General features: G+C 34.9%; 3 protein-coding genes and 1 long non-coding RNA gene across 5 annotated transcripts; 1 reads left to right on the forward strand and 3 right to left on the reverse strand.

The window, feature by feature from the left end:
• Positions 1-1,442: 1,442 nt before the first annotated feature.
• On the forward strand, positions 1,443-4,449 carry LOC110419254 (basic helix-loop-helix (bHLH) DNA-binding superfamily protein). Of its 2 annotated transcripts, none has more exons than XM_021432234.1 (7): positions 1,443-1,896; positions 1,970-2,591; positions 2,716-2,823; positions 2,927-2,992; positions 3,117-3,182; positions 3,282-3,332; positions 3,450-4,449. In XM_021432234.1, the coding sequence occupies exons 1-7, from the start codon at positions 1,580-1,582 to the stop codon at positions 3,597-3,599; spliced, it is 1,380 nt and encodes a 459-aa protein (XP_021287909.1). In that variant the 5' UTR covers positions 1,443-1,579; the 3' UTR covers positions 3,600-4,449. The 2 variants fall into 2 exon arrangements, with proteins under 2 accessions (XP_021287909.1, XP_021287910.1); XM_021432235.1 differs by having other exon boundaries at positions 3,117-3,176.
• A 2,652-nt stretch (positions 4,450-7,101) lies between these two features.
• On the reverse strand, positions 7,102-11,654 carry FQR1 (flavodoxin-like quinone reductase 1). Its single transcript, XM_021432516.2, has 4 exons — positions 11,496-11,654; positions 8,583-8,676; positions 7,630-7,892; positions 7,102-7,526 (listed from the first exon to the last, which is right to left on the reverse strand). The coding sequence occupies exons 1-4, from the start codon at positions 11,516-11,518 to the stop codon at positions 7,295-7,297; spliced, it is 612 nt and encodes a 203-aa protein (XP_021288191.1). The 5' UTR covers positions 11,519-11,654; the 3' UTR covers positions 7,102-7,294.
• Positions 11,655-15,496: 3,842 nt separating this feature from the next.
• Positions 15,497-19,117, reverse strand: LOC110420064 (G-type lectin S-receptor-like serine/threonine-protein kinase At4g27290). The gene is given in 9 exon segments (XM_089783998.1): positions 15,497-16,289; positions 16,364-16,397; positions 16,399-16,512; positions 16,611-16,849; positions 16,932-16,944; positions 16,946-17,139; positions 17,234-17,391; positions 17,543-17,659; positions 17,823-19,117. Coding segments are annotated over 9 exon segments (2,448 nt in total). The 5' UTR covers positions 19,096-19,117; the 3' UTR covers positions 15,497-15,983.
• Positions 19,118-20,191: 1,074 nt separating this feature from the next.
• On the reverse strand, positions 20,192-21,733 carry LOC110420066 (uncharacterized). Its single transcript, XR_016351395.1, has 3 exons — positions 21,353-21,733; positions 21,047-21,258; positions 20,192-20,931 (listed from the first exon to the last, which is right to left on the reverse strand). It is a non-coding gene; the product is annotated as an uncharacterized LOC110420066 (long non-coding RNA).
• Between the last annotated feature and the right edge of the window lie 1,326 nt (positions 21,734-23,059).

The following is a 23,059-nucleotide window of genomic DNA, read 5'->3' on the forward strand; positions in this document are numbered from 1 at the left end:
GAGTCACGTTATCTTTGAATATCTTAGTGAATAGAATAATAACACTTGCGAATATTGATGATAAAAAAAATGTTAATTTCCAAAATTAATGATTAAATTAAAAAAATCTTGAAAATTAAGTGACCAAAAGAGTAGCGTAGGTATATGATATAGTCATTCTCGACATTAAAAACTTCTATCGATAGATATATATAATAATAATCCATAATAAAAACATAAGAAATATATATATATATATTAAATTCGGAAGTTTTAAGAATCTCAAGTTATTTATCATTTTATTAAATTGGGATGACATGTGCCAAGAAAATCTTCAAATGGACTATGAGACAAACCACATGGCTCTTATTGAATTTAATGTAGAACAAGCCATTGAAAATGACCTAATTAGTTGCTTGTCAAATTCCAAAATTATTTATTGCTGACTTTTATAGGTGAGTCAATGCATGCGATTAATCTTTATCCTTGACCCCCCCAACAAAATAAAATAATAATAATAATAATAATCGACTGAATTTGGGATTAGCCATTCACTCATGATCTGTGGGTAAGAATTTTCATTGTTTACATTCCTAAAAAAGAAAAGGATTCATTCACCATTACCCACTCTATCTTCTTAATGGTCAATAACTAATTATGATAATCATTTTTCAAGACTTAGTTTGCGTATTCGACAACAATTTCTTTCATCAAATGCTCAAAGGAGTTTGTTTAAGATTATTTCGAAATTTTGATAAAGGGGATGTTAAAAATGAAAAATATATAAAAATATTTTTTATAATTTATAATCATATACTACACAAATATTCTTCATCCGTGAGGCAAAAGTAACAACTCCAATTATTTACTTTTAATCCACAGCTATTTAATCGTGAGTTATATATGATCATTTTCAGTAGGAAACATCTCCAAAATTAACTCAAAGTGGAAATTTAAACATATATATGTATATATTTATAATACAAATTATGATTATTATCTATACAATGGTAGCTAAATTTGTATAAGGTATTAGGATAATAACATTAAAAATTTCTATTGTTTAAAGTAAAATTCTCGGTGTGTGTGATTGGCTGATAGGGTAAAGGAAGACCCTACATACACTTTATTATTGTTTTTTTGGTAATAGTTCCAAAAATATATTCTTCAATCAAAATATTATAAAGTAATAATGAAATATTCACAAAATAAAAGACTGTAATATATATATTATTAAGAAATTAATTTCAACTTTAACAGAAAGTTAAAAGGCATCTAAATATAAAAAGGGAAAAATGAAGAAAAAAACAAAGAAAAATTCAATTTCCAAATGAACTTTCCCCTTGTCTAGTTGTCTTATCACCCCCTGAAATGTCAACCACATTCCGGTTACTTGTTTCTCTATAGTGCTTCCAATATTAAGCTGTTGAAAGCTTTGGCTGCTTTGTATATATACCCTGAGATGCAGCGAACCGTTTTCTATCATTTTATGCAACCATAAAAACCCCCCAAGCAAACCTCCCCACACCCAAAAGGAATCTCAATCAAACACAAGTCTCTCACAATAGCAACCATAACGCAGCAGCTGAGTTGTTTAGCCATGGCGGATGAGTTCAATACAGGAACAAACTGGTGGGATTCATCCAGGACTAATACCCGGTTCGATGCTGCTGGTTCTTCTTCTTCATCATCCGGGCTAAATAATAGCTTGGGGAGCTTTGGATGGGCAACTGAAATGGTTGACATCAAGGCAGCGAGGTCTTCCATGGATTCTGTCTCATCAGTTTCAGGTAGTTCAGTTGTTTTTCAGGATACCTCAAAGCTCCAAGGTGGACCTGATCATCCTCCTCCTGGTGATTTACATATGATGGGGTTAGGACTTTCTTCTCAAGCTATGGATTGGAACCAAGCTTTGCTGTAAGTGATTTTCCTTTGTTTTAATTCTCCCTTTGAATATTGAGAGTATTAAAGTTTTGTTATGTTTTGACAGCCGCGGGGATAAGAGTGAGAGTAGTTTTCGTTCCATGCTTCAAGATAACTTGAATTCCAATGCAAACTATCAGCAAGAAACAGCTGGGATGGGATCCTCTCAAGTTCAGTGGAGAGACAAAATGTTTTCTGGGGTTGGAAGGGATGCTTCTGTCAATGAATTTAAGCAAATCAGCAGAGGTTTTTCTCTCGATCAATCACAGTTTAGTCCCCATGGAAGTTCCAGTGATAGCACTGTGACTTGCCAGGGTTTGCCTTCCAGTTTTCAGATGGATTCAACAGCTTTGTATGGGAGTCCTTCAACAATTCTGCAAGGACTATTGGGGTCAGAAAATCAAGCACAGCAATCTTCGTACGAGAACCGTTCAATCAATTATCAATATGGAGCAGCAGCTGCAAGTTATGGAATGAACACCAACGAATTGTTGCCTTCATGGTCTAAAGTCCCTCAATTCTTGAGAAGTTCACCTCCAAAACAACATCTCCATGGTCAGTTACATTTCTCCAACAATGCCCCTTTCTGGAATCCATCTGCAGCAGCTTCCATGACTGATGTTAGGCCTGGATTTTTCCCATCATTGCAAACCCAATTTCCAACAGGAAATTTCGATGAAAAACCGAGGGTAAAAAGAAAAAAAAACCAACTTTATTAAAGAATCTTTTACTACCATTTTTCTATATTAGGGTTTGGAATATTTTGTATTAGAAGATAATTTTTCAATTTTTGTTTTGTTCATATGTCAGCAGAATATATCCGAAGTTCGGGAATCAGGCACTGTGGTGAAGAAAAGTGGGAACGAACCCGCATCTAAAAGGCCTCGAAATGAAACCCCATCACCTTTGCCAGCTTTTAAGGTACAATCAGTTTGATATAACGTTTGACACACAGGGATTTTCTTTGAAGCTTTCCTCTTTCAAATAGAAATAGATGATAATTTTTATAGCTTTGATATCTTAGGTGAGAAAAGAGAAGATGGGGGACAGAATTACTGCACTCCAACAATTGGTTTCACCTTTCGGAAAAGTGAGTTTTCTGATCATCCTTTCTTTTTTTTGTTTTACTTTCTTAAACAGACTTCATAGATATCATTTTGATTTGAATTTCACGAACGCTTATTGTTTTTCTTCTTTATTATTATTATATGTAGACTGACACAGCCTCAGTGCTCTCTGAAGCCATTGAATACATTAAATTCCTCCATGAACAAGTCAGTGTAAGTTCCACGGAATATGTTTGTTATTATACAGAAGCAAAACACATAATATTTTACAATGTTCTGATCAGGTTTTTCTCTTTTATTATATACTATCAGGTTTTAAGTACCCCATACATGAAAAGTGGAGCTGCCATACAACATCAGCAGGTATACAATATTCTCTTTAATTTTCTTAGAATATTAACATATATATTCATGATTTTGTTAAAGAAGCTACATATCTATAGGTCCATATAAATGATGAAACATTTTCCATCAATGCAGAGTTCTGAGAAGTCCAAGGACCCTGAAGGGCCTAAACAGGATCTTAGAAGCCGGGGCCTATGCCTGGTGCCGGTCTCCAGCACGTTTCCGGTGACACATGAGTCGACTGTGGATTTCTGGACACCAACTTTCGGAGGAACATTCAGGTAGAAAAGGAAGGATGGAAATGGAACAGGCTCTCTGCAAGTAGTGTATATTCTTATCAGGAAAACCCTAGACAAGTTGGGGGTTGATAAGGATCAAACTGAAAGGAACAGAGAAAAAGAAGGAAGCCCACATTTGAGTGTCTAGTCCAGGATGGAAAAAGAATGCAGAAGAAATGTGAGGAATGAAATGGGAAGAGAAAGGGAAAGAAAAGGAAGTGACTCTTCAAAGAAGAGGCCAAGAGGGGCATCAGCTTAAGGCCAACAACAGGCAAAATGATGCAGGGATTTGGGCACTGTAGGGGACCATTGGGAAACATATTAATTTGGTTTGTAATAATTGAGGAATTATTATGATTAGGGGGTTGGTTAGGAATATTGAAAATATTTGGGAATTAAAGAAACAGCTGCTGATTATAGGAAACGTTAATTTCAAGATTAATTTTAGATCAAAAGAAAAGAAAAATTTGTTGTCAAACTAATAGCTGATGACCAGAGGTTGGCAGAAGAAGAAGAAAAAGAAGCTTTTGTTTTCTTCTGTTTCCAGTATTGTGAATAGAGCTGGCACTACCTATAATTCAAGAGGAAAAAAAAAAGAAAAGAAGAAGAAAATTGAAAGAATAATTGAATTCTTGAATTGATGAGAAAGGAAGTGAATGTGGGGGGATATGTCATTTGATTGGAAATCTCACTTTTGATTATGTTATTTGTTTGGAATATGTTAGTGGAAGTCAGAAGGTGACCCACCCCAGCTCCTCCTTTCAGTCTTCAATTTCTTTTTCTTTTCTTTTTGAATTTTATATTAATTGAGTAATAGTATCAATTTATATAAATAATTTTTAATTTCTTTTTTAGAATTGGAGGAATGTATGTACAGATGCTATCAGTCATGCTTTTGTGCTTTCCAATTGAGTGGTCACATTGAGGAGCTTCCATTGGAAGGTAAAGAAGAAGCCAAATAGTATTGGAGACCCTTTGGGAAAAATATCTTAGATAATAAACTATGGGGGCCTTCACGCATCTCCTTCATACAAGTTCTATTTGGAAAGAATTGTGTATATATATAGGTTATGAATGGGATGTAATTTGATTTCTATAGCTTGAGGAAAAGCTTAGGGGTGCCTCATGATTAATAGAGCTAATTGAAAATTTCCAAGAAAACCCTACCATTGAGAAAGAAGAAAAGAAAAGAAAAGCTTGAGATATATATATATATATATATATATATATATGTATATAAGAGACTAATCATGAAGAACTTTATGAGATTCTACAATCTAATAATCCTCTCCTTTCTCTCTCTTTCTTTTTTTCTTCAAAGTAAAGAATAAAATACTCTAAGAAAGTAAAATATCTTTAATCTCATAGACCAATTGGATTGGTATTTCTTTACTCCTACTCTATATAGTTGGCCCTGAACTTTTGTGCCCATTGGCTAAAAGGAGGAGCTTTTGCAACATATCTTCCACAGTGCCCTTGGATGAGCAGTACTCTCTCTGATGATCAAAATTACACTTTATAAAGTTGAAATTTAAATTTCTCAACCAACATATCAACTTTAGTGAAAAATTAAATAAAAAAAATAATGAAAATGTACCAAATAATCAAAAGCATCTAGGCATTGATCATTGTTGTGTTAATGTAGTATTCCATGTGATCCCCAAGAATTTCATAGACTTACTTTTTAGTCTATATTTGTCTTATCTCTAAGAAGTTCTTTTTCTTTTATATATTTTTTCCTGGTATTGAATTTTGCTTTGTTTCTTCTGTCTTGCCAAGAAGTTTTCTGAAACCATGGTTGGCAAGTTGGTTCTTTACACCAGAGGAATTAGTTCCTATTCTGGACATTTCTTGCCTAACAGCATAATTGCAGGATGGTTTGTCATCACACACTCAGGCATGTGCTTCACACATGCGTCTCCTGGTGCAGTAGAAGACTTGGTATATATGCCTCACTTATACTATGAATTTTGCAGAGATAAAATAAACAGAAGATTGAGGGAGTGAGAGTACTAGGGATGAAAGAACAAACCAGTTTCCATTTCAATGTGTAGTGAGTTCCCTATAGCTAGATGTTATAGCCACTTGATGACAAACTAAAGAGGAGGCATATGTACATGAGCCCCACCCCCATGGATTGAATTCCAAGCATTCTGGATTTTGTGTCTATCCCCAATTAGTTTTTTGGCATGACATGTTAGTCCTGTATCCCTGCAACAATCATTAACTTTTCATCACTATGCCACTTAAAGCTCAAAGCTTCTATGTTAAGGCCATCATTTGGATCATATTTGAAAGATATTTTGTTTCGCTCTAATATGATTTCATTGATTGGAAAACTTGTCCTGAAAGTTCCCCCTTACATATACTTTTCTTTTGTTTTTTCTGTCATCCAATGCTGAAACATAATGATAATTAGGCATTTCCTAACAGAAGAATGTTATCCTAATTGGTGCAGATGAGAATAAGCAGATTGGAATCTAGTGTCATTAAAGCCTGGAATGTTTTGTTGCAAAATTCCAACACCTTTTTACCCTTTATTATCTTGGTGAATCCTGTATTTGTCAAAGAGTCAATAACTTGGGATATATTCCAATGATAATGCTTCACTTTTGCCTAAATATTACATATTATTGTAAGCAAATTAAACTAATTAAAATTAGACTAAGTACGTTTTATCAATCTACGATTATACTGTAAGAATTTAAAATCAAATCATATAAGAACGAAAAGTTTATTGAAATGACGACAAATACTATCACAGACAAAGATGAAATGTAGGTCAATTTCAACTTTGGGTGAGTGGGAATCAAGTTGATGGATACTTTGCATCTTCATCCCTGAATAGTATTTTCCATCCTCTCATCAGTAATCAGGTTCAAAGTTCTATCTTTCTTTTGCAGAAAGAAAAAAGTTAGGTCCATATTAGGTTTAATCCACACAATCTGGTAGACTGCTCTATCATATTGCCTCTTATAAAAAGCTGCCTTCGCAAGCCAGAAGGGTCCCAGGGATGGTAACCCACTAATGGCCTGGAAAGTAGGGGGAATAACATAGCAAGTTTTTAACTGATCAAGGTCTGAAACAAGCCTCAGTTACCGACAGTTTGAGCCTACAAGATTGTTTTCCTCCACAAAAGATTTTGGACGATGCCCCAGCATCTCTGCATGACGATTGAGATTTCTTGTCCCATTTTCAGGGAGTACAAAATGAATCGAATCTAAAATTCTGTATGAGAAAACCTAAACTAAAACTCAAAAACCACTTGAATCCGAAACGGGAAATTAAACCAACTCAATGTTATAATACCCTAAACTTAAACATTATATATACAAGAATTTGATTACTTATTTTATTCTAACTTGATCTTGAGCTTAATATGATTCAAACCTAAAACGATCTAAACCCGAAATGATCTAATCTGAATCCGCCTGTTTCGACGAAATAACCATTAGAAAGAGCAAAGATCAAAATTACATTTTAAGAACTGTCTTGCTGGACAATTATAGTACAGATAAATGAGCAAACTTTATCATTTAACCAAAACCATTGTAAGGTGTAAACACACATACAAACATATACCCAATACAGGAAGAATTATTTGTTTTGCAAACTTGTAGAATATAGGCAATTGAAATTCTAGAGAGAGGAGACGAAAAAATATGAAAGGACAAATTGTGATTTTTGCAGTAAACATTGAAATCAGGCAGCTGCCTTGAGTTTCTTGGCAATGCCGGCGACGTACTTCCCTTGGTGGAAAGCTTGCGCCAACTCAAGTTCAGATGGCATTCTTGTTCCATCCCCAGCAAAGGTTCCTGCACCGTAGGGACTTCCACCTTTCACTTGCTCCATCTCAAACATGCCAGCACCAAAGGTGTATCCAATGGGAACAAATATCATCCCGTGGTGAACAAGCTGAGTGATTGCAGTCAACCTGTGACAAATTCCAGAACATTCAGATACAAGTTAGGTTTTCATCATTCCATTTAAGTTTTGGGTGTCTTAAATCCATTATATGATAGTGATATAGAACTTACGCTGTAGTCTCTTGTCCGCCACCTTGAGATCCAGTGCTATAGAAAATACCAGCAGGTTTTCCTGCAAGTTGCTGACTTCTCCATAGACCTCCAGTTGCATCCAGAAATGCTTTGAATTGAGCAGACATCATTCCAAATCTTGTTGGGAAGCCAAAAATAAACCCATCAGCCTCAGAAAGATCGTGGGGTGTAATAATGGGCACGTCACTTTTTGGCGGTGCACTCATCTTTCCAAGAATCTCTTCTGATAGGGTCTCAGGGACCTGCACAACATATATACCAAAGTTATTTTATTTACCCTATCAATTCTACAAATGCTTTCTGATAAATAATCCAGGAAAGCCCTTCCCTTCTAATAAGCCAAGAACAACTAGTCACACTCAATATAATGAATTTACAACAGCTGGACTTTGCAAAACTTGCTAAAACAATGAAAGGCAAGGATGGTTACACATACTGTCACGCCAAGAAAGGCAACACAAAAATTAAGCATAACTTCATCAACAAAGAAAAGCAGACCAAAAAACCACAAGAAGGTTAAATATGCAGTGCCAAAGCAATGGACAATAAGATATAAGATAACTGACTAAGATTTCTGATAAGGAAAAGGTCAAGGGTTCTCAGAGGGAGACATCAAAATGTCTTATTTTTAAAATCACTAACTAATTAAGCCCTTGGGAGGATAAGCATTTGAAAAGGAGGCTGGGAAAAATATATACTTTGGAACTGAGTATGAAACAGTTGAGACCAAGCAAAGGTAATGACTTGTAACCTGACATCTAGTCAAATTTACCAACGTTGAATCTTCTGGACAAAAAGACCATTAGATTGCAGTTTATCATTTATTTAACCTTTTCTTATCCATAAATAAATTTCTTGCCGCCTTTAGTTAGCCCACACTGCTACAAAGAAAGCAGGTTATTTGACCACAGCAGCATGGTGCACATTCTTACCTGCCATAGTTTGGCTTCAACACCTTCAACAGATGCAGCCCCTTTCTTTATCTCCTCTGCAAGTTTTTCCACATGTCCATACATGGAATAGTATCTGTAACACCCGCGAGAATATTTGGTTAAAAGAGTTCATTTATTTAGCAAAAGAATTAAGCATAACTGAAGCTGGCAGAAAAGGAAAGGATTATAAAGAAAAGAAAAAAGAACTTAATCACACTCAAGATGTAAATATAACAAAAATCAAATATAAGTTTTTAGGTAAGAAAAAGGACGATAACATGTGATACATTATGGTCATGAAATTTTGGTTGGTAAAGAAGTCGTTTGGCCATCATTATAAAACATTATGGTCAAAAAGTTTAAACTGAATCTAAGACCACCATTGGACCACTTAGTGCAAGTCAGAAAACAACCTGCCAGTCACAACAGGTTGACAAATGGTGAAATCATAATAAAAAAGATAATTCAACCACCAATCAGCAAGCGTTGATGTCTAAGTTGAAATTTCACAGCAAGCAAATGTAACAATCAACAAAGAAACCCATCACATTTCAACATGTAGTGTGCCAGCCCATAAAACCACAACTTTGAGTCCTATGTTGAGGACAAATGGGGATACAATAGACCGTCAATCATGGGCATATCTATGACTCTAAGAGTGGGGGAGCTTGAAGATCAAAGCCTCAATATATTTGTGACAGAGCCAAAATCAGGAAAAGGGACCTATATAAGGGGGTCATATAATCAGCAAAATTAAGGATACATGCTAACAAGTGCCTCTGTCAACAATACACAACAACTATGTGGTCCCAATCCAGACAGAAAAAGTTGAATTAGCCAGACTTGAGCAGAAGCAGAAATAGACATAAAGCCAACTGATAATATCTGCCGCAATGGATATGTAATACAATTTAAATCTCTCCTAATAGCTTTGTACTCTCCACACCCACCTCTTCATGCTCTAACCTGGGCAACCTGCTCACAATGGCACACCAAATTTTCCTAATATCAGAATATTGTCTCTCATTACGACTTTTCCATAACAGATAACCCGACCACCCACAATCATTCACCCAGCTTACCCCTAACATCACTTTTCATCTATGGATAATAGAGGGCACTACAGATGTGAATGCTGCCACAAACTATGACTTAGCTTGAGCCAACTAGTATCTAACTAGCAGATTTAGTGTATAGTGATAAGGCATAGGGTAGAGTTAATCGCTAAAATAAATAACATGCTATGGCTTACATATCACCTAATGATGAAGGAGAATTATTTTATTTATTTCAATCAAAATTAGATGCTAGATGTTATATGGGAAGGATGCCGTAAATTTATCTTGAGTCAATTGCACACGAAATCAACAGGTGCCATTGCTTCCAAGTTCCAAATAAAAAAACAGATGAGCACAGAGTAAGTATATGTGGAAAGCATTCACAGGTCTATAAAATGCATATAGTCTACAGTATTATAGTAAAGCTGTAAGCCTGCCAAAGATAAGTCCCATATAGTACTTCACCGAAACATGGCACTAAATGTCCTTAAACACATTACTACATTCAAATATGTTTGATTTCTTAAGAACTTACTCTGCCTCCCCAACACCCTCACACCCCGCCCCCCCCCCCCAACTGCACAAAAAAAAAAAGAAAATGCTGGCTCCACTTGAACCCCTCTTTAGCCTTGTTATTTAACTCTTGCAGAAAAAACACATATGGAGCACCCAAACCACGTGCAAACAAGTAAACGAGATGACAACGCCAACTACAGTGTGTGAAATTGACTCAAGCATACATATCTGGAATGGTTGTGAGGTACATGCTTGATTCATCTAAACCCTGTCAACATGTCAGGGAATAATAAGAAGCAAAACCCCTTAAACTCGACAACCTACCTTCAAATTATTGTTCAAAAAATACAAGTTTCTTACAAAGCTTATATGTGTTAGTTAACACGTCATCTCAGACAGTCAGACAAATCCCGTTCTAATGCAAACAGAATGTCATCTTTGCTACTAGTAATAACACACTAAAAAATAAAAAAAAACCCAGATAGCATAAGAAATTCAAAAGCCAAATCTCCTAGCAGAACAAAAAACATAGCCTTTCTTAACTCCAAATCTATATGCAAACATGCAAGATTTTCAACAAATAACAAACAATTAAATCTTGGTTTAATAAGATATGCAAAAAGATTGAATCTTGTCCACAATTTCATGGTTTTGTGACAGAAATGCTGTTCACGACATGTTCACTTCCTTTAGTCTACTCTTTAAAGAATTCATATTTTTCTTTTCCATTTTTTGAATTTATCAACTCAACACAAACAGAATTAGACTGAACACTACACTTGAATCTAAGAATTGACCTCATTGATCTTGCCTCAGAAAGTAGCTAAATTGATCACATTATTAACTAAAATTAGATGAAATAAAATCTAAAACTACCGGCACCCAATAATTCTAAAGCTAATTCTTAACTAACTAACAGACTGCAAAAATCAGCGGCAGGAGGAAAAAAAAAACTAAATTGATACTGCATTTTTCCCGTATCCAACTGGAAATTAAATTTTGACTCAAACCATTAAAAATCGCATTTCCAGCTCCTGCAATCGCAATTATACGATAGGAAACTAACTTTCCCAATTATTGTAAAAATTAGTGAAAAATTCTAAACTTTCTGTTCAATTATAAGTTAAAAAATACACGAACAAAAACTTAATTCTACAGAATCAAATCAAAGCAAATAAACAGTTTTTTTTTCAAAAATTGACCCAAATACACGCTGAAAAACAGAACTAATCAGAAACCAAACTCAACCGAAGTAAAGATCAAAAACAACAACTTTTCGAACCAAAAAAAATCTAAAAAAATTAAGAAAAAAAGAGAGAAAAAGGAAAAAGATACATACACAATATACACCTTGGTTGCCATTGATGAATTCCTCTATAAATCACAAGAAAATTCTCTCTTTTTTCACTATTTTTTTTCTTTTTTTGGCTTTTTTTTTTTAATTTGCTAAAGCGGAAACGTTGACGGGTGAGGGAAAATGGAGGAGCCGAAAAGCTGTATTTATAGTTGCAAGGTGCGGTTAATTTCTATTATTTTTTAAAATATTCTTACTTAGTTACTAATTTCTTGATTAGTGGAAACGGCGACGTCTTGGAGAGGTTTTAAATGGGGTTGGTGGTTTATTTAATGGGAATAAAAAAATAATAATATTTAATTAATGATGAGATGTTGTTGTCACGCTCATCATCATGTGGTCGTTGCAGAAAAATCTAAATACACTCCTCATCTAGAAGATTTAATTACTTTTTAATTTCCTTTAATATATTTGTTGGTCAAATTTAATTTCTTTTTTATTTCATATGGTTAGATTTTTTATAGTTTAAGGTGCATTCAATTTTTTTTCTTGTATTTTATTTTCAATAAATGAGTCTTGACAAGTTTTACTATTTTTTTAATATACAATTTTAATTTGTATCTATTTTTTAAAAAAATCTCAACCGTTAAAATGAACAATTGTCTTATATCACAATAGATGCTTAAAATTTTAATTGTAAAGATTTTTTTATTATTAAAAATATAAAATTATATTTAAATATTATAAATTTATATTTTCAATTCAAATGAAGTATCTGTGACAAAAAAATTCTTTCTTATCAATCTAATAACTCATCCAATTGTATAAAGAAGAAAAGAAATGTCCATCTTAATCTAAATTTATTTCTACGTATTCATACTTATAAATCCAATAACCCATTTTATTATATAAAGAAGAGATCAAATATCTACATCGATGAGAATTCATTTCAATTTTAGTATATTTTACGAAAATCTTATATATATAAATTTAAATGAACTGTAATATTGCTTATTATAAACTCATATTTTTAACTCAATACACATATTTATTAAATAAAAAAAACTCTTATTTATAAGCCGAAGACATAATTTATTTTTTATCGATATCAGATTTGTGACATAAGTTATGGGAGACAAAATGGATGGTGTCATAATGCATATGGACAAATCTTGGAGGTCACGTGGTGAAAATGCAAAAATGAAGGCCGTTGGATTGAGCTTTGGGTTAAAACCTTTTATAATATAAGAGGATTAATGGAATTTGAGGTCCAATGATATGGATTAATTGGTGGCACATCCCACCCAATGCCTGCGTGACAAAAACGGGATGACGTATCGCATGCTACATGCTGATCCAAATTATAAAGGGTTTCGAATTGACATATGTGCCCCACTTTCCGCAATTAAATATCAAATTTAATTTCTTTGACAAATCTTTTTCTTTTGGGAGAAATAGAATTTTTGTTCGGTTAATAAATTTGTCTGTCTCGATAATAATCGACATAAAAATTTAAATTTTATCGATGATTCTTAATTAGCATTAAAAATTTATTCATCTCAATCATAGATCAAATTTAAATTTATAAATAATTTTTTATTAATATTACAATTGATAAAATTATAAATATTAAGATTTAAACTCGTAATTTTGTACTTATTACGAGTTAAAACTTTTATTATTATATAAAAAAATTATAAAATGTAAAGATAAAATAAAAAAAAAAGAAATTAAGCATAATAATAATAATAATATATTTCATATTTGAATTTTTAATTGGTTAGTGCAAACCATTGTCTTAGTCACTTAGGCTGCTTGAAAAAGTTTTTGTTATTAATATTTTTAAAAAATTATCGCTTACAATTTTCTTAACTGAACAATTTTCTCATTGTCTTTTGTTACAATACCTGTCTGTCCCTTCGCCGGCGTCATCACTTCGAAGTTTGCCGACGACCGATGGGAACTCTGTCTCTCTCTTATTATCTTTCTCCTCGTCTCTTCCTTTTGTTTTCTTTCCCTTCTCCTTTATTTCCTTCCCTTCAATTAAGGGTATGCATTGATGATTTTTGCTTGGCGGCACTTGGTATGAAAAGCTTAATGCAGCATTCAAAAGCAAACATTTGATTAAACAAATGTATGTCCACATCATATGTTAACAGCATTGAGAAGCCAAGTCACACGTTTGGTCAACAAAATCCAACTCCCTCTGTCATCCATTTGATGCTATCCAAACAATCGTTTTGCATGGTCCAATGGTCCAATCCCATAACAATCATTTTCCCAAAAGCAATATTTTATGTTGATCTTATGGTTTCTTGGGTCATTGGTGTTCTCTTACCTAACTATAACAGAATCAATGGCTTCTCAGCTGTCACTTGATTACCATTGACAAAGAGGGATGGGAAACTCCTCATGAGTATAAGCAGTGTGAACCATTGAATCAAAGGGTCTTTCACAATATATGGGGCCATATGGCAGTATTGGGTTGAAAACAGAAAAGAAGGAAGAAAACCAAGAAATCTCATTCGGCTTCTCACAATACAAAACTCCATGGAAAGGGAGATGGAAATGGTTGATCCTTCCAGACTTTTTTAAAGGAGAAGTTTGATTTTTTGCCCATGACTTTGATGATGGTCTCAATCACATTTTTTTTCCTGACCATTTTGGGTGGTCTTCCAAAACAAGAACAAACTTTTCCATAAATACTGAAAAAGAAAGGATGGGTCTTTCCCTTGAACTAACAGGAACCTCAATATCAGAATTCATCATCTTTCATAATTTTTTCCCAGAAGAGAAGGCCCACCCCAAGAATGGGAAATTGGCTTTTGCTTCACGGATCCCTCAGCCTGTCATTCTTTTTTGCCTTGTTTCCGTGTTTACAAAGTTATAGGAATTTGACAAGCTGTCTCCCTTGCTTATCCCTAAATTGATATTGCCTGTATATTTAAAACAAAGACAGATAACAGGCAAAAAGTGGTCCTGTATTGGCCAAAAAGAAAAAAAGAAAATTGCATATACCTGAAGCCATCAGAGAGTTCTACAGCTGACCAGCACCTTCCTGTTACGTAGCTACTCTTTTGGACTATTTATTGTTTTGGATATCAGGAATGACATCTAAAGAATGGGAGGCTTGAACAAGTCCTGGAATCTAATTTCAGGATGAGAAATGAAAGCTGCTTCTCACCCTTTAATTTTTTTCTGCTCTTTTCCTTTGCATTCATTATTGGTGAAAAATTGAATGTTCAGCCTGGAAATGGTCAGCATCAACATCAAGTTATAGCATTTGCAATCATATTCAGTTCTATTTTCTTAAAAAAGAATAGTTTATGCTTATCCTTTCCAGGGGTGATGATCCAAAAAGTCTCTGCTCAAGCAATCTCTATGTGATAAAAAGTCCATATGTTCACATTTGAGGAGGCAAAATTGTAGAAGTCATGAAAAATCTTGAGTTTTTAGTGGAGCCATTTGTGCCTTTCACATTAAACAGGATATTTCTGTGACAATTTTCCATGACAAATCTGTTGGAACTAAAATTTTCTTGATCTGTCACCAAATGTTCTTGTTTTGGCACGGAACCTTTAGTTATAAATGATTGAATTTGAAGGGCTTGTAAGTCCTAAAACAATTCTTTAAGTGTTATACAAGGCCTAGGAAACATATTTTGCAACAATTTTCAGCATACCTTAATTTTGATTACATCCTCAACTTCTCTCCAATGTTTCAGGCATCTGAAGTTCTGAACAACATCAGACCAAGAGGTTTATAATGGTTCGTCTTTCCTAAACATACTTTACCAGGTGTCAATAACATCTTTGTTGGGAGGTTTAAAACAACTAGAAACTGTTTACCTGAAGATTTTAAAAGTTTGGTCTGATATCTACCTTAGGTATCAGCTCATTGTAAGATATTGGATCTGCAACATTCTTAAGAAGCTTACCTACTCTATCAACAAAAGGAATCAATATCCCCCAAAAGTTTGATGGTAAATTTTATGATCAACATTCATGGTTTGAGGGAACAGACCATGCCATGGGACCGGCTTCACAGTTTATGGTTAGTGTCATCAATGATTTCAGTTCAAGTCCTGTCATAGACGGTTGATCATTCATTCTTTTCGTTGCATTTACATGACTATGAACTGTACACAACTTGAAATAGTGAAGAAATAATATTCCTAACTGAGTTGATGCAATTTACAAATGATGAGATTGCACAGAATTCCTATTTCCTAGTTATGTGAAAGCTATGGTCTCTCTTCACTAGATCTGTTCATAAGCTGAACAGAACATATTACAGGCTTTTTAATTAGTTTACAATTGGCCAACCATTTATTCCCAAGGATTCAACTAGGACTGAAATTGATTGGAACTGCATGTCTCATTGGACAAGGCAAATAGATCAATTAGGCCTACAAGGTCAATGCAAGTAGATAAAGACCTACTTTTCAAAAAAAGAAAAGTAGTTAAAGATCTTTGTTCCACAAAAATTAGGGAAAGTTACACAGCATGAGGTGTATAGCTCAAGAATCCTTTATCATCGACCCTCCAATATCGACATACTTGTATCATTGGTTGAAGAAGATTCAAGCTTGCTTGATGTAGAATCTGTTTCAGGTGATTTCCTTTCCATCAGGAAACCAGGCTGTTTTGGTTTACTCAATGCTGTGTCACTACCCAGCATCAGAACCACTGATGGCATGCTTGGTCTATCCTCCGGATGTTGTTGCAGACATAGGAGACCAATGTGGATAACTCTTGCCACTTCTGATAGATTGCATGATTCTTTTAACAAAGGATCGATCAGCTGTACAGCCTTTTCTTCTCTCCACAAATCCCAAGCCTAAGACATGTTATAAAAGTTTGATCATTATTTGCTGTTCAAAGTACATTAAAAGGTAAAGTTTGGATACTTACATGTCCATTAAGGTTAAGGCCTTGCCAGGATTGTAAAACCCTCTATTTTCTTCCCACTTATAATCTCCAGCAACAGTATTCCGAAGCTAAAGACATCCGATTTTACTGAGAATTGCCCATCAATAGCATATTCTGGTGCCATATAACCACTTCAATAAATTTTCAAAAGAAAACACATCAATGAACTTGTAGAGGTGAATTCATGAGAAAGGAAAAAAGAAAGAAAGAAAACCACTTGGCTGCTTACTATGTTCCAACCACCCTATTTGTGTTCCCCTCAAAGTGGTCTCCTCCAAAAGATCTAGCCATGCCAAAGTCTGAAATTTTGGGGCTCATCTCATTGTCAAGAAGAACATTACTTGCTTTGAGATCTCTGTGTATAATCCTCAATCTAGAATCTTGATGTAGGTAGACGAGCCCTCGAGCAACCCCACCTATAATATGGAAACGCCTAGGCCAATCTAGTAGCTTACTTCTTGTTTTATCCTGTCATGTTTAAACTCCCATTAGTTAATCTACCAACTAAACTTGTCAAGCAGAATTTATAGGATTATGAGAGATTAAATACGAAAATGAAGAATCAAACTTTTGTTTGGCATATATTCATAAACCAGCATCTTTTCCTCTCCTTCAATGCAGCATCCCAGAAGCTTTACAAGATTTCGATGTTGAAGCTTGGCTATTAGTGCTACTTCATTTTTGAACTCAGTTAAACCTTGTCCAGAGCTTCTTGAAAGCCTCTTCACAGCAATTTCTTGTCCATCTACCAAGGTACCCTGAAAATATTGTACTTAAAGAGTTGTAACTTTGTTCTAAACATACTTCATATTTTTTCTTATGATCATTTTCACTAGAATTTTGCAAATTTACCCTGTATACAGGCCCAAAACCACCTTGTCCTAGCTTCTTGTCAATTGAGAAATCATTGGTTGCTTTGCATATTAACGCTAAGTCGAATAACTGGACTTCTGAGTCTTCCCTTTGCCCTTCAATGCTCCTGTCGTTTATCACATGATTTTCTCTAGCCCCTGAAACATTTTAGTACATACTAACATTAGCCATAGAAGGCTATATCATGTTGGTCAATTGTATTTCCGAAATCAGCTAGGGAAGTTGGTAAGTATTGCAAAACGTAGTGAAAACACGATTTGTGAAAGCAAATGGATCAGACAGTGTTACCTTTTGAGCTTGCACGACTTCTGCAAATGTAACAGCTAACAAGAAGCACACCAGCAACTATGAAAATGGCAATTGGAATTATGACTGCTATCTTGACCTTATTTTTACCTTTTGGCTCTTCATGGAATTTTCAATAAATCAAAGGCAAAAAAGGAAATCAAATTAGAACTAAGAACAAATGAACATAAGCTATAGACCAGTAATGGAGAATGAAATTGGAAATTATTATGGAACTTTAAGGAAATACTCAAATGCTCAACAAAACCAACAGTAAACTTACCTACTTCAGAGGCAGACATTCGAATGTATGTATCCTGACCACCATCTTGAACTAGTTTAATATCAATCAGATCACCAAACCAAAGGGCACAACCGTTGCCTTCTCTAATATCAATGGGTGTGTAAGCCATACAAGAACAGTTCTGTAAGCATCTAGCCCTGCATTCCTTGAGACTCATACTTCTGTTTACCCATGAATTTCTGGTATCTGGCACTTTCAGTCCAACATATTTGATGAACCCATCACCTTTCTGGCAGTTTAGTGGTTTATTGCGCTCACAACCTGGATTAAAGTCCATTGTGTACATATTCTGTGATGATTTAGGCTTGAACCCTTTTAAACACTGACAAGGTGGCACTTCAGTACTGACACAACTCCCATATGGACCGCAGCGATCATAGTTGTCGCAGATGTCCCTGGGTATGTATGTGATCATCATCCAATTTCCAGCTTTTTCATTCCATATATAGTGCTGACCCTGATAGGCATTTTGGTTCAGCATATATCTTGAGATCAGTGATTTATTTTTGACAGTATATACTTGGTACACCTCCTGTTCATTCCAAACAAAACCATTCTCAAAAATGGAATTTGGCCTTAACATGGGTGCACCACTGAATCTGAGGCCATTCCAGGGGCCTGTCCTAACGTATTTATTTGGGCCCTTCAATGCAACAATATCAGGGTATTGATATAGCTCAACACCAGCCGTGAAGTCTCCAGGTGATGGATCATCTGAGTTCTTCCAGGCTGACAGACGCCGATCAAGACCAGTCCTCAAGTCCCATCCAAGTTTCATCCCTGGAAGTAATGTATCGCATGGATAATCAAAACTTTGCCACAAAAATATTTCTGAATCATTATCATTTTCACTTCTTAGGACAAGATTTCCAGAATCTAAGAGCTGAACTACAGGACCTTGAACTCCTTTCTGTATGTTGGTGTACCAAACAACACCATTGCTTCGACTGAGCAATACAAGATTACCTTTTCTGGTTATCATCAGCAAACCAGTTGTGTCATTGATCGGATTGCTTCTGTTTGCAACCCAAATAACAGTTTTAACTGCTATTTTCTTGTACCAAATTCCCAAGTAACGATTCTTAGAGCTTCCAGGACTAAAAAACCCAAGCTCAAAGATTCCATCTCTTGAAACTAAGGTTCTGCCATCACTAACAGACTGGGAGGAGGTGAAGATATCGATTCCATCTGCAATACCTGAAAAAAATATTAGTAAATTGGTGCCGGTGAACATGAAAGACAGAATGTCCATTGGTTTCAACTTTCAAAGCTAGTAAAACTCATAGAAAAACTTCTCAGTTTGGATGATTTCAGAGAGCAAATATATTTAGATTGATGATCGTTGACTAGAATGAAAGTCTTCCTTGAAAAGACCATTAGCTGTCTTCTGCCCTACCTAGCCCTTAAGAGTAATGACTAGCAGTTTATGGATAGCAGAAAAGCTATCTGATAGTAAATACAGTTCCTCAACTGTCATGTGGGTAGGAGAGCTCTTAAATGTGAGGAGGGCAAAAAAGCTTGGAAATCTTTTTAGGATGAAAATCTGTGGATCCTTTTTCTTTTTTCCCTCAAATGTACTATGATTGGTTGGCTTTAATTAGCCTCTTGAACCTATAAATTACAAGCTATTTAAGAATTTAGCTTCATTCTGTTATTCTTACACTAAATAAATCCAACATGACAAGTCACAAACAATATATTCATTATATGCAGTTTCTTAGAGTTCTCCCTCCTTCCATCCATAATCCTACTCATAAGATGTTTTCATTAAATATATCACAGCTCAGCTTTTTCATTTTGTCTCATTTTTTTTTTGTTTTCACTTTTCAGTGAATTAAAGGCCTATAAAATCTTTGTCATCAGTAAACAACATCATCAATGATTAGGTTCGAGCCTTCTATTAAGTTTATGTAGCAAATACATATTAAGTAATGGCTTACCATTCATTTTTATTATGGTACATGTATGTGAGGATTAAATGACTCTTCCTCAATGAAACATCTGAAAAAGTGCATGAGAAAAAAAATATCAAAACAATTTACAACTGATGAGATTGCATAGAATTCTTATTTCTGACTTATATGAAGCTTCAGTGCAGTCATCTTGTCAATTCTCTGTGAGACAAATATATATATATATAGGTGTATAAAATATATAACATTACCCCCAAGTAGGCACTTGCGGGGTGCTAAGCTCAAACTAGGACTAAACCACTGGTATTAAAGCATCAGGTACAAAACATTTGGAGATGAAAGAGTGTTTTCTTTTTTTTGAAAGGTGATTTTATGAATACTAAGCCACCATGCCATCCAAAGTCTTTAGCAGTTTGTTAGAGACTTCTACTAGCATCTGGCTTGTGCAAAATGGAAAATATATACAATTACAAAGGGAAACTGCTTCACAAAGAACAATAGCAATTTCCTTCCCTAACCTGAGCAATGAAACTAGAAACAGCTCTCTACCCTTTACCCACAGACTTCTGCTGTACAGGAACTAACAAAAGTCTCAAGAAAACATCAAGCACATCTTGGAGATGAAAGAGTTAAGTATACAGTTAATTAATTATCGAGCATTTAGTACTGACAGAGTCATTTCATTTCTGGAAGAAGATGCACGTTTGTCTGATGAAGAATTTTCTTCAAGTGGACTTTTCTGAAACAAAAAACCAGGTTGTTTGGGGTGTGGCAATTCAGTTTCACTTCCCAACGTTAGAATCACAGATGACATACTTGGCCTATCCTTAGGATGCTGTTGTACACATAAAAGACTAATATGGATGCATCGGATCACTTCTGATAGATTGCAAGACTCTCCTAAGCATTCTTCTACAACTTCTAAAGGAATGCCTTCTTTCCATAGTCTGCAGCAAATTGAAAGACTTTTAGGTTTTATCAGTCCAAGAGAAGCAACAAAAATTTGATTATAATAATATCTGCTGAAACTGACATGTTCAAAATGGTAGGCGCTCTGTATTGGATGGAAAGCCCTCTATTTTTCTTCCCATTTATTATCTCCCGCAATAATATACCAAAGCTAAAGACATCTGATTTTACTGAAAACACTCCATCAATAACATATCTGTTAACCACTGAAGAACATCATCAAAAGCAATAAGTATATTGAATTAAAGGTTGAAACAAAAGAGCTTTCTTTGATATAAACTAGTCCTATAGAATTTATAGGATTATTGAGAGATTGAATACCGAAAATGAAGAGGTCCAAACTTTTGTTGAGCGTATATTCATCAACCAGCATCTTTTCCTTTCCTTCTATGCAAGCATCCCAGAAGCTTTACAAGATTTCGATGTTGAAGCTTGGCTATTTGTGCTACTTCATTTTTGAACTCAGTTAAACCTTAGCCAGAGCTTCTTGAAAGCCTCTTCACAGCAATTTCTTGTCCATCTACCAGGGTACCCTGAAAATAAGGTACTTAAAGAGTTGCAAATTTGTTCTAAGCATATTTCATACTTTGTGTTCTGATCATTTTCACCAGAATGTTTCAAATTTACCCTGCATACAGGCCCAAAACCACCTTGTGCTAGTTTGTTGTCAACTGAGAAGCCATTGGTTGCTTTGGATATTAATGCTAGGTCGAATAACTGGACTTCTGAGTCTTCCATTTGCCCTTCAATGCTCCTGTCGTTTATCACATGGTTTTTTCCACCCCCGAAACATTTTACTACATACTAAAATTAACCATAGAAGGCTATATCATGTTGGTCAAGCATATTTCTGAACATCAGCTAAGGAAGTTGGTAAGAACAAAGTGAAAACATGATTTATGAAAGCAAATGGATCAGACAGTGTTACCTTTTAAGCTTGCATGGCTTCTGCAAATGTAACAGCTGACAAGAAGCACACCAGCAACTATCTTGACCTTATTATTACCGTTTGGCTCTTCATGGAAATTTCAATAAATCAAAGGAAAAATAGCAAATCGAATTAAAACTAAGAACAAATGAACCAAAGCGATAGACCAGTGATGGAGAACGATACTGGAAATTATTATGGAACTTTAAGGAAACACTCAAATGCTCAACAAAACCACAGTGAACTTACCTACTTTAGAGGCAGACATTCGAATGTACAGATCATGACCACTGTCATGAACTAGTTTAATATCAATCAGATCACTTTATTTTTATTTTAAGTAAATACAAATTAAGTAATGGCTTATCATTCATTTTTTATTTTTGTTATTATGTAAGGATTAAATGACTCTTCCTCAATGAAACATCTAAAAAGTGCATGAGAAAAAAAATCAAAACAATTTACAACTGATGAGATTGCACAGAACTCTTATTTCTGATTTTTATAAAGCTTCAGCGCAATCATCTGGTCAATTCTCTGTGAGACAAATATATAGCATTACCTCGAAGTAGGCACATTTGCAGGGTGCTAAGCTCGAACTGGGACTAAACCATTGGTATCAATGCATAAGGTGCAAAACATACTGATCATCAATAGCATCTAATAATGGATTGGAGATGAAAGAGTTAAGTACACAGTTAAGCAATTATTGAGTACCTAGCACTGACAGAGTCATTTCATTTGTGGAAGAAGATACATGCTTGTCTGATGAAGAATCTTCTCCAAGTGGACTTTTCTGAAACAAAAAGCCAGGTTGTTTGGGGTGTGGCAATTCAGTTTCACTTCCCAACATCAGAATCACAGATGATATACTTGGCTTATCCTCAGGATGTTGTTGTACACATAAAAGACTAATATGGATGCATCGGATCACTTGTGATAGATTGCAAGACTCTCCTAAGCATTCTTCCACCAGTTCTAAAGGCCTGTCTCCTTTCTATAAACTCCATGCCTGCAGCAGATTGAAAGACTTTTAGGTTTTATCGGTCCAAGATAATTAACAAAAATTTGACTATAAGTTGCAGTTTTAACAAGAAGCAAGAGGCCACTGTACCGCTGATCAAAGCCGTCGACGCACATTTCATTTAGCAATGAACAAAGGGAGAAAAGACATCCTTAGCATTAGGCTGATCCCATTCCACTGATCCCCACCATTTTCTCGGCCTTGCACGGATAAGCTGTAGAGAAGAAGGAGCAGATGGTTGCCCATTTTCAAGAAGGGGAAGAGAAAAAGGGATCCTCTTTACTCCTGGACAACCGAACATCGTCAGGATTTGGAGAGAATCTGTAGGAATCATAAGTCCACCACTGCAAATGCTTTTCAATTTTGGTAAGTCTTGCAACGA

Source organism: Theobroma umbraticum, unplaced genomic scaffold, assembly GCF_002168275.2.
Source record: "Theobroma umbraticum cultivar Fairchild unplaced genomic scaffold, ASM216827v3 scaffold_67.0, whole genome shotgun sequence".
Taxonomy (NCBI): domain Eukaryota; kingdom Viridiplantae; phylum Streptophyta; class Magnoliopsida; order Malvales; family Malvaceae; genus Theobroma; species Theobroma umbraticum.